The following is a 10,153-nucleotide window of genomic DNA, read 5'->3' on the forward strand; positions in this document are numbered from 1 at the left end:
TTTATTTATTTTATTTACTTATTTATTTATGTATTTATTTATTCATTTATTTTATTTATCTATTTATTTTATTTATTATTTGCTTAGTTGTTTATTTATTCAATTGCTTATTTACTTATTCACCTGTTTATTTTTTATTCATTTACTTATTTATTTATTTGTCTGTTTACTTGTTCATTTATTCATCTACTTATTTCACTTTGTTTATTCATTCACCCACTCACTTATCATTTATTTAATTAATTAACTTGATTTATTTAACTTCTTAGTTCATTATTTATCTTATTTATTTATTCATTTATCTATTTACATATTTCGCTTTATTTATTTATTCATTCATTCGTTCACTTTATTCATTTATTTATTTAGTTATTTGCTTATTGATTTATTTAGTGTATTTAATTAATTAGTTCGGTCGTTCACTTATTCCACTTGTTTATTTATTCAATTGATTAATTTATTCACTTATTTCATTGTTCATTTACTTCGTTTTATTTCTTTATTTGTTTATTCACTTTATTTATTCATTTAACACCAGAGTTCTATTGTCTTTTCCGAATGTAAACTCTCAACATGACCAAATTTAAGGAAGGAGAATTTCTGGTGGGGAGATAAAGAGACTGTGAATATTATCTATCTTTTATGCTAAGTAATAACCGTAAATGGTACACTATCTTGGTTTATTAAGTGAGTCTCGTCCTCATCATTTGAAGTTATATCTCTTTCATTATCCTCCAAAATCATATGGTACTACTAAATATAAGTAGACAAAGGGTGGCTTCACTTGCTGTTTGGAGCAGTTCATTTCATAGTGAGGGCTAATCGTTTCACTTTTTCTCGCACTAACATTCCTGTTTTCTGTAGGAATTATCCGCTTGGTGTAGTGTTCATTTTAATCTGTTCATGTCATAGTGCAGTATCGTACGGTAAAACACTTTTACCGATCGCAAAACGAAGAGATTTTAGCAATTGTGTTATGGTATACTCATCAGCTTTTTGTTCCTTAGCAACGTAACTGGCAATATCTGTTATGAATTTGTTTACTTCTTTCTATTGAATATGTCTTCAACTCATTTCTCTTTACAGATTACTTTCGAAGCTTCCGGATTTGAAAAAGTCAGTCGAAGTTGTTAATCATCTGGAAGAGAAATCGGTATATTGAATTTCTATCTTATTTTACTCTTTTATGCTTTCGAAAGTGGGCTTCTGAACTAAAAAACTTCCTTTACCATAATCTCTTCATTAACTTTTCAGAAAAAAATGGAAACTGTGGAAGTGACACATCTATTAAGTGATCATGTTTACCAACGGGTGAAAACAGATTCACTTGATAAGGTAATTAAATATGCTTCAGTTCGCTCTTTTTAGTAAGTTGCATATCCACTTATTAGTTGCATTTAAGCTTTTTCACTCCAGACATTAATTCAGGTGCTTCTGTGGCTTGGTTCTAATGTTATGGTGGAATTCAATCTAAGCGAAGCGCGATGCATACTTGAAGATAATTATAAAAGTGGCAAGTCCTAACGCTCTGTCATTTGTCAAATTCGTTATCGAAAAAATGACTATAGCTGTTTTCCATTTTTCTGATCCAAGTTAATCTTTCCCTGCTGTTAGATTATTTTATCAAAATGCCAGTATTACTTTACTGATCGCGAAGCGGTGATGTCTGACTTATGGTATTTTCGTTTCGGATAAAATATGACATAGGTTATTATTCCTCAAATTATTGCATACCCTAATTATTGTCGTTAAACTCTTCTTTCAGCAAACGATGGAGTGGCGAAATACGAGAAAGAGTTAGCATTTCTCAAGGATCAGATAACGACAACGGAAGTCAATATGGCTCATGTTTACAACTACGGTATTCGACAAAGAGCAGGTCGATAACATTTTGCACAGTTTGCTATTCATTCTACACATTACATCCATGTGGACTTCACTCAGATATTGTTGCTTTGGAATTGAAGTTTTTTTTGCGTGCAATATCTGCAGAACAGCCCTAAATGTTTTACAGCTAAATAACACTACCCATTAAAGAAAATATATTCCGCAATTGTGTTTGTTCCAGCCTCTTACTGTTAACTTTACTTTTGCATGCAATTTCTAATCATGTTTCTATCTATATAAACTTTTTTGCGAAATTTTCCGACGTAACAGAGTTATCAATTCGACTGATGTCCTACATACGACATACTTCTCATACACATAAGTTTCGCTGCCTCAGCATAGTTGCTGAGAAAAAAATATCCTGTACACTAGCTTTCTGCGTTTTGGAATTCGTCATTTATGTATGGATAGTTTTGCTTTAGGCCATCTTCTTATGAGATACTTTGTATACTTTACAATGACTGTCGTCGGTGCTATCTCTAAATCTGCTATAGAATTATCGATGCGCTAAAGTGGAAGTTTATGGAAGTTTATCCATATCATATGATGTCTGTAAACAAATGGGATCATGGAAACTTCAATTCTCTATCTACAAAGCGTTTGCAAAACAAACTTGAGAGGAAGATTACGCAACAAAAGACGATTTCGAGAAAAAATGGTAGGCAGAAGGGAGAGAACACAGGAAATTCAACTTTCGAAAAACTTGGTGAGATGCGGAGTCTTGGGGATGACTTTAGTACTGGTTTTGGTTTTTAGAACGAGTTTAAAAATACAACACCTAAATATCTCAGCACTTACAAAACATTCATATGCACGGAAGGTCATTAATATGGGTTTCAAGAACAATGAGGAAATAGAAGAGACAAATGTAAATAATGGTTTTGATTCAAGTTTTTGTTGTTAACTACACATTCATATTTCCAGTTCTAATTCTATGTTTGATGAAGTCCACTACAATTTGAACTTTGAGGTAAAGCCCTTTGCAACAATAACAGAATGCATAATTTCTTTGTCTACCACCGCATACAGACCAAACCATCTCGAAGTCTTTACTTCTGCTGTCTTGATACTTGTTCGGTATGTTTCGCAGGAGGAATATAAAAAATTGGAAAAAATAAATGTTATAAAATTGTATAACAAACACAGAGCACAAGTTTTTCAAAGCTAATTTCTGAATGTAGCTATCATGATCTTTACAAATGCTGAATAATTATTACTTTAAAAAAGATAAGAAAAAGGAGGGGAAAGAGGAGTAGGAGGAGCGCGCATTTAGATTTGATTCACTGGAAAAGAATTCATAATAAATTAAATGCCAGGAGCGAATATGAAAGAATTTTTGCGGTAATAAATAACATCGGAATAATGGAAAAAGTGATGACGGTAGGTTATGAGATGTCACGAGCTCAATAATAAAACATAAAAAATGCGTGAGCGAATGATATAACACAACTTTACGGGCGATGAAACCTGAAAAGATTTATCGTCTAATGTAAGCAGCTAAAAAGATTATTACTACCATATATTGAAAAATGATTTTCCCCACTATTTAAACTAAATAAAGCTGAAAAAGATTACCTCGTAAATATACGGCTTTCCTCATGCACATCCATCTCTGTTGCCTTGAAATCGTTCAGCTCCTTCCTGATCAGTGCCTGCAAGGACAAAATATTTCAAATTATTCTATCATATCAGCAGACCATAAACAGATTATTGGATAGCCGGTTCTGTCCATGAAATACAAATTTTGGAACCTTATCAACTGGTGTCAGTCTTGTCCAAGGTTTGTCTGCTTTTCGATCATAAGCTTCTGCTTCTGTTACTTCCACATAATCATTAAATTTGATTATCTGCTTATCCTTCAGCTCTTGTATTGTTGGACGAAAACTCAGCTGAAAGAAATAAACATCCCCGATTTCAATCTAATCTGCCTGCATAGTAAACTTCCAACAAATATATTAGTAAATTATAGGCACTAAATGAACACAGTAACAAGAACTGAAATGTACAGTCACCTTACGCAATAAGACTTTGCGTGTTTCGTCCATGGCCATTTTGGAAGAAATCGAAGCGTCTTTGGCTCTCAAAATATTACGTTGCTCCAGTTCTTCAACAGAAGGACGTTCACTTAACTTCCTGGAAACTTGATAAATGCGCTGTGATGTTTGGATGAATTATTCGGATTACTACTAAAAGTCTGAAACAACAAAATGTTTAATGAAAATATATAAAACCTTTCCAATTTGATACTTGCTTTGTGCATCAGTCGCAGTCTATCATCGGATGTTTGATTCGGAATGTCATCGACAGGATCACGTACATTTAATGTTTTTGCAAATGTGTCCTTTCTAGTTACCCGTAATGCAAAACTTGCTAAAAATGCACCCGTAAAATAAAGTGAAATAAAATTAATCAAAACTTGCTTTAATCTTTTAAGGTGAAAAGCATACTCAGTGGAACATCTTCATCATCTTCACTAGATAGAGGATACGATACGATACGACTTGCAATGGCTGGATTCGTACTATAACCAATACTATGACGTTTGCCTAATTCATCATCGCGATACTGGATGTCTGTATCGCTGTCGCTATCATCAGTCAGTCTGGATGGTAACTCCGTCCTATTGGAGCTAAAACATGCAACATTAAAAAACTTGACAAATTTTTTCAGAAATTGACCTTTTCACTTGACTAACAATATTCAAATCCTAAAAAACTTTACCTTAGCGGTTGATTAGGACGATCAATACCTACTGTTCCGGAAATCCTTTCACTCAATCGTATTTTTTGACTTGGTGTTCGTTTCACAAGTCTGAATCTACTAGGTGCACCAGGCTTCTTTAGAACAGGTTTGTTTGGTCGTGCTGACAGATCAGGCTCTTTTGCAACGATTTCTTCAACAACTGCACTTTTGATTTCTCTGGGATCCATTTGGAAAGTTATGTATTCTTGATCGGTAAACTGCTTACCATTTATGCTTGCTCTTTCCTGACCAAGTTGTTCGGCTGTAAAAACAACCCAGAGCTATTTGTTTTTTACAAAATATACTGACTTTTTCACAAAATTTTCAGAAATTACCTTGAGTTGCAATGGAAGCAGCTTCGAAGTCTATCAAATTTTCTACCGTAAGATGACCAGTATTTGTTTTCACATCCTTGATATTCGTTAGATTACATGCACTAGATGTATTTTTGTGCTCAACAATTACAACTTTTTGAACTGGTTGCACTAATATTTCTTCAGTAGTCAAGTGGAGAATATTTCCAGCAGAACTTCCTCTGAAACCTAACCGATAAAAACCTTTCCAGTTGAAATCGAAAATATCAGATGTAAGCGAAGTAAATGTTGCATTAAATAATTAAGGTTGAAAATTATAGAAAAAACGTGTTTTCATGAGAGTTGTATTACCCCTTTAATGAATCCAATATTCGAACGGGCTCTTGGGTTGACGAGTTTAAACTGTTCCACTGAGTTGGCCTGTATGTCTCTATAATAAGAAAATCAATAAATTAACAATTGTATTTTAAATAGCCAATGTCGAAACCTTCGATAACAGTAAATGATAACTGGAAAGTTAAGAAAATAGATTGTTTCCACATCCATTTCGAAAGAAATTCGTTCAAATTCCTGCATCTAACGAGCAAAATGGAAATCTTGCGCAGAAACGAGAGATAAACGTTCAAATACCATTGATTATTGATATTTGAGTAAAATGAAACGCAAACAGAGACAACAATAAAATGAAGTGATTGCTACAAATTCTCTTGCCGACAGCTTGTTAACTTTCTTCTCTTCAGCAAATCACAAAATATTCGCTACAACTGAACGCATGATCTATCCGATTGATTGACTACTCAACTAAACGACTGTTTCAAACGACTTTTATAAGAGCAGAGCTACACTTTCCCACTCTCACTCTCTTCCACACACATACACACACACATACTCTCTTCCCCTCTCTCTCTCTTTCTCTCCATCTCTTTACATATATATAATTAACAAATTAATTAATTAGTAAAACAAATAAGTGAATAAATGAAATAAATAAAAAAAAGCAAATAAATGGACGAATTGATTAATTAATCAATTAATTAATTCAATAAGTATATATACATATAAATAAATTAATTAATGAAATAAACAAACAAATAAAGAAATAAACAGATAAATAAATAAAAAACAAATAAAAAGTAAATAAATAAATGAACAAATTAATTAATTGAATAAATAAGCAGACAAATATATAAACAAACAAGTTATTTAAATAAATAGGCAAATAAACAAACAAATAAAATAAGTAAAGTGAATAAATAAATAAATAAACAAATGAATAAATGGATGGATAAACAAATAAATAAAAATGAATGAACAGACAAATAAATAAGTGAACAAATAAATTCATTAATTAAACGAATATATAAAAAGCTAATTAATTGATTAAATGAACAAACAAATAGATAAGGAAACAGGTGAATGAACAAACAAATAAATTAAATAAATAAAGTAAAATAAATAAATGAACAAAATGACGAAGAAAACAATTAGTTGATTAATAAATAAATGAATAAAAAACAAATGAGTGAATGGATAAATAAACAAATGAACAAATAAATAAATTGATTAAACAAATAAATAAATATAAATTAATTAAATAAATAAATAGATAAATAGATGAATGAATGAATAAATAAGTGAATGGATAAACAGATAAATAAGTAAGTAAAATTACATAAAATAAATAAAATAATGAATTGACAAAATGATTAATTGATTAATGAACAAATGAATAAAAAAATGGATGAGTAATGAAAACACAAATGAACAAATAAATAAATGAATACATAAATAAATTGATTAATTAAACAAATAAAACAAATTGTCCACCAAACCCTAGTAAACTAATTAATTTAATTCAGTAATAATTGGATGAACAAATAAATAAATAAAATAAATGAATGAATAAATAAAATAAATAATAAATTACATTAATTAATCAAACAAATAAGAAATAAGTAAAAGAATAAATAAATAGATACATGAATAAATGAGTGAACAAATAAATAAAATAGATATATAAACAAATGAATGAGTAAATAAACAAACTGACTAACTAATTAATTAAATAAAACAAGTGAATAAATGTATTAATAAACAAATAGATAAACTAATTAATCAATTTAATTAATTAATTTCTAAATCGCAACTAGACATGATCTGATTTGAAATTATCACTGACTCCCTCTTCAACAATATCCGCTGAGCAAATCGGTAGTTGAAAAATACCACAAAAACCTTCAAAATGATCAATCTAAAGATAAATTCTTTAACCTTTTCAGAGGAAGATTTGACAACCAAGTTTTCCTAAAACTCATACTAGTAGTAAATTCCAACAAACCATTTAATTTCAGCATCACAGATATAACCATACTTTTCCATTAGTAAAAAATATAATAACATAATATTTGATTCCATGCACAATGAGTTATAAGCGGATCATTAATTGCAACACTAAAAGTTTCAAGCACTTGTAACTGCGTCTCTAGCAATCTTTCTGAAGGATAAATAAGATGTGAAGTAACAGTCATCAGAAGTCAACAGAAGTAACAGTTATAATTGTATTTTAATGAAAAATTTTAATGAAGACATATGAGTAGCAAAGTACTACAGAAGCAAACTGATTTCGAAAAAAACAGGAACAAATAAACCACTGGAAGGGTCTAAAACTTCTTTTACAGTTAACTAAAATTTACTACAGTTAACTAAAATTCATTATGCCTACAAAATGAAGGCATCAGTAAAAAAATATTTTGAACCGTTTAAATTTTTTAATTTGTTTCCGTTTAAATTTTAATTTTTTTTTTTAAAAAAAATTTTTTAATTTTGTTTTTTGTTTTTGTTAAAATTTGCTTCCCAAAAGTAAGAAAACCAATCATTACCATCTGGAACAGAAAAGGGTGATTCCAAAGCGCTGAAAGATGAACGTATGATAGCAGGTGGTGAATTTTCTCGCCTATGATCACTTGTACCTCGTCTAAAATGTAACAGTATTATGATTACGGTTCTAGGAAATATTCAAATTTATAGAATTTTAAAAGGTTGCTTTTATGAACAAGTAACACTGCAACTTAGAATTACCAGAATTAAACCTTTTGCAATAAGAGTGCAATCTCTAACAAGACAAATTATATGTCAAGCTTATCGGTTGCATTTAAGAAAGTTTTTATTTGTTACAGCACTCGAACAAATACACACTTTGACCTTGTCATATTCGTATATTCCTAGCAAACTAATCATGTGTAAATATACGCGTACTAATTTTACTGCAATACATAAGCATCACTGCAAAAAAATGACAGCAACATTAACATACTTATCAAGTAATGAAACAAACTAGGATTAAAGTCGTGTATTAAACAAATTTCGATTTAAGATGGTATAGGAAGTATGTGCAGCATTCTTTTGTGCTTCTGTTAATATTAAAGTTTTTCCGAAACTCTTTACTTCTAAAGCAGTATATAATTTCAAATATAAATCTTAAAAACATGAACTAACCGCAGTCGTTCCGCGTTACGCCTTTTGCGCCACTTCCAAGGTCGAAAAATGCGTAACCAAAATTTGCCTGATTTCAACGAACTGCTAAATACATGATAAGAATGCTTCCTACGACAATACCGTGATCTGAAAAATCATTCCTTTATTTCTGCGTCTTGAAATAAAAAAAAAGAAATCAGATTTTCAAAGTTTCATTTTCATTTATTTGTATTTTTCCTTTCATTCATGAAATTATTCTTGCAAAGCGCCAATCCTTGAAATTACAAAAATCAGATTACTCCAGAGAATGATTTTGCTGAGGAACATTTTTTACCCACTTGTTAGTAGTTCTGTTGGGACTAAATTCCACGTTAGCAGCTGCTACGTTCTCACTTGTCTGTTCAAAAACTGAAATAACTTCATCTACGTTTATAGCACAATTTAAAGGATCCAAGGGTAAATTAAAAAAACATACAGATTTCTTGGAAGTACACATATTTTAAATTAAATTCTGAAGTCCCATGGAGATCAAACAACCCATTATTCTATAAGTGGAACCTGTGTAGCCCTTACGAACAAACCAGAAATTATACAGATGAATGTAACAGTCGTGAAGGCATTGGACAACTAGAAAATTTAGCTCACAACTGGTTTAGCTTCAAAGAGGATAACTAGATAAGTCTTTTCAATTGCATTGTAAAGAAAAGGGATTTTACCTTCTATTTTTTTAAATTCACTTGTTTCCTTCTGTATATTGACTTTCGTTTCAAATTGAGATTTTAACATAACATCATAAATTTTGCTTCCTGGATATGTTGGAATTGCAATCGGCCTGAAAATACGGATAAAGCTTTCAATGCATAATGAAGACCACATGTGATGATGATATAAGAATGCCGATACAAAGCTTACACCTTTATTCTCCTTGCTGAAGTTAGTTTGACTGCAACCCAATAGATATTTAAAATATGGCGATTAGGAAGATAGTTTTGGTCTAGTTTTAGTTTGCTTTTTTTTTATTTGTCAGTTCTTTTTTAGATAATAATAATAATTGTTCTGAGGAGAAATGAATGGATGACTTTAAAAGGTAGTGAGAAGAGTTATTTGGACTCCCTCAAAATTTCGACTTTGAGCTATTTTCATGTGTACTGGAAAAACACCTATAAAGGAAAAAAATAATATAATTATTTACGGTCAAAATTTCAAATGTAAAGAGAAATGGGATTGAAAATTCAAAGATAATAAATGTAGGAAAAGATGATGATGTGTAGGCAACGTAAACAACAAGTAGAGCTGGAGTTCGGGAAATAACAAAATGCGAATCATACTCGGCAACCATCTAATCATCCACTCACCTATTGATCGACACTCCTGACCTGACGCGTTCATCTGTCGTACAGGATACCCGCAATACCGGACACCCCCAACCTGAATCATTATGCCACAAATACTACTGTAGTTGCCAAGCTTATGCGACGAATATGCATTAGTTGGTTTCTATGAAAACGATTATTACCTTTTGAATCACTAAGATATCCGCAATGAAGATTACTGGGTGGAAATGTCCCTTCTTATTTGTTACTTATTCAAGTGATATCTTATCATCGTTCGATTTGTTGAACTGTAAAATCTTATTGTTCTTGTTGAACCGAAAAATCGGTTTGTCATTTTCGATACTGTTGCTCTCTCTCCCTCTCTCCCTTCCTCTCTTTCCCCTCTCCATCTCTCTCCTCTTC

The 10,153-nt window shown here is 31.0% G+C and overlaps 2 protein-coding genes across 2 annotated transcripts in view; one reads left to right on the top strand and one right to left on the bottom strand.

The window, feature by feature from the left end:
* LOAG_17451 (hypothetical protein) overlaps positions 1 to 2,138 on the top strand; it is a 3,741-nt gene extending 1,603 nt beyond the window's left edge. Inside the window, exons 4-7 of the mRNA XM_020450113.1 lie at positions 1,087 to 1,153; positions 1,255 to 1,335; positions 1,429 to 1,513; positions 1,766 to 2,138. Coding sequence (XP_020306257.1) covers positions 1,087 to 1,153; positions 1,255 to 1,335; positions 1,429 to 1,513; positions 1,766 to 1,887 — 355 coding nt within the window. The 3' untranslated portion in view covers positions 1,888 to 2,138. The remainder of the gene's footprint in view (positions 1 to 1,086; positions 1,154 to 1,254; positions 1,336 to 1,428; positions 1,514 to 1,765) is intronic.
* A 1,200-nt stretch (positions 2,139 to 3,338) lies between these two features.
* On the bottom strand, positions 3,339 to 9,947 carry LOAG_09560 (phosphatase and actin regulator 1; the record flags this gene model as incomplete). The annotated part of the gene is made up of 14 exons (XM_020447965.1): positions 9,773 to 9,947; positions 9,134 to 9,249; positions 8,756 to 8,825; positions 8,439 to 8,564; positions 7,823 to 7,917; positions 5,295 to 5,373; positions 4,965 to 5,164; positions 4,609 to 4,891; positions 4,335 to 4,516; positions 4,119 to 4,257; positions 3,900 to 4,020; positions 3,639 to 3,776; positions 3,463 to 3,539; positions 3,339 to 3,354 (listed from the first exon to the last, which is right to left on the bottom strand). The coding sequence occupies exons 2-14, from the start codon at positions 9,201 to 9,203 to the stop codon at positions 3,339 to 3,341; spliced, it is 1,596 nt and encodes a 531-aa protein (XP_020301854.1). The 5' UTR covers positions 9,204 to 9,249; positions 9,773 to 9,947.
* Positions 9,948 to 10,153: the final 206 nt, after the last annotated feature.

Source organism: Loa loa (genome assembly GCF_000183805.2).
Source record: "Loa loa unplaced genomic scaffold supercont3.77, whole genome shotgun sequence".
NCBI classification, from domain to species: domain Eukaryota; kingdom Metazoa; phylum Nematoda; class Chromadorea; order Rhabditida; family Onchocercidae; genus Loa; species Loa loa.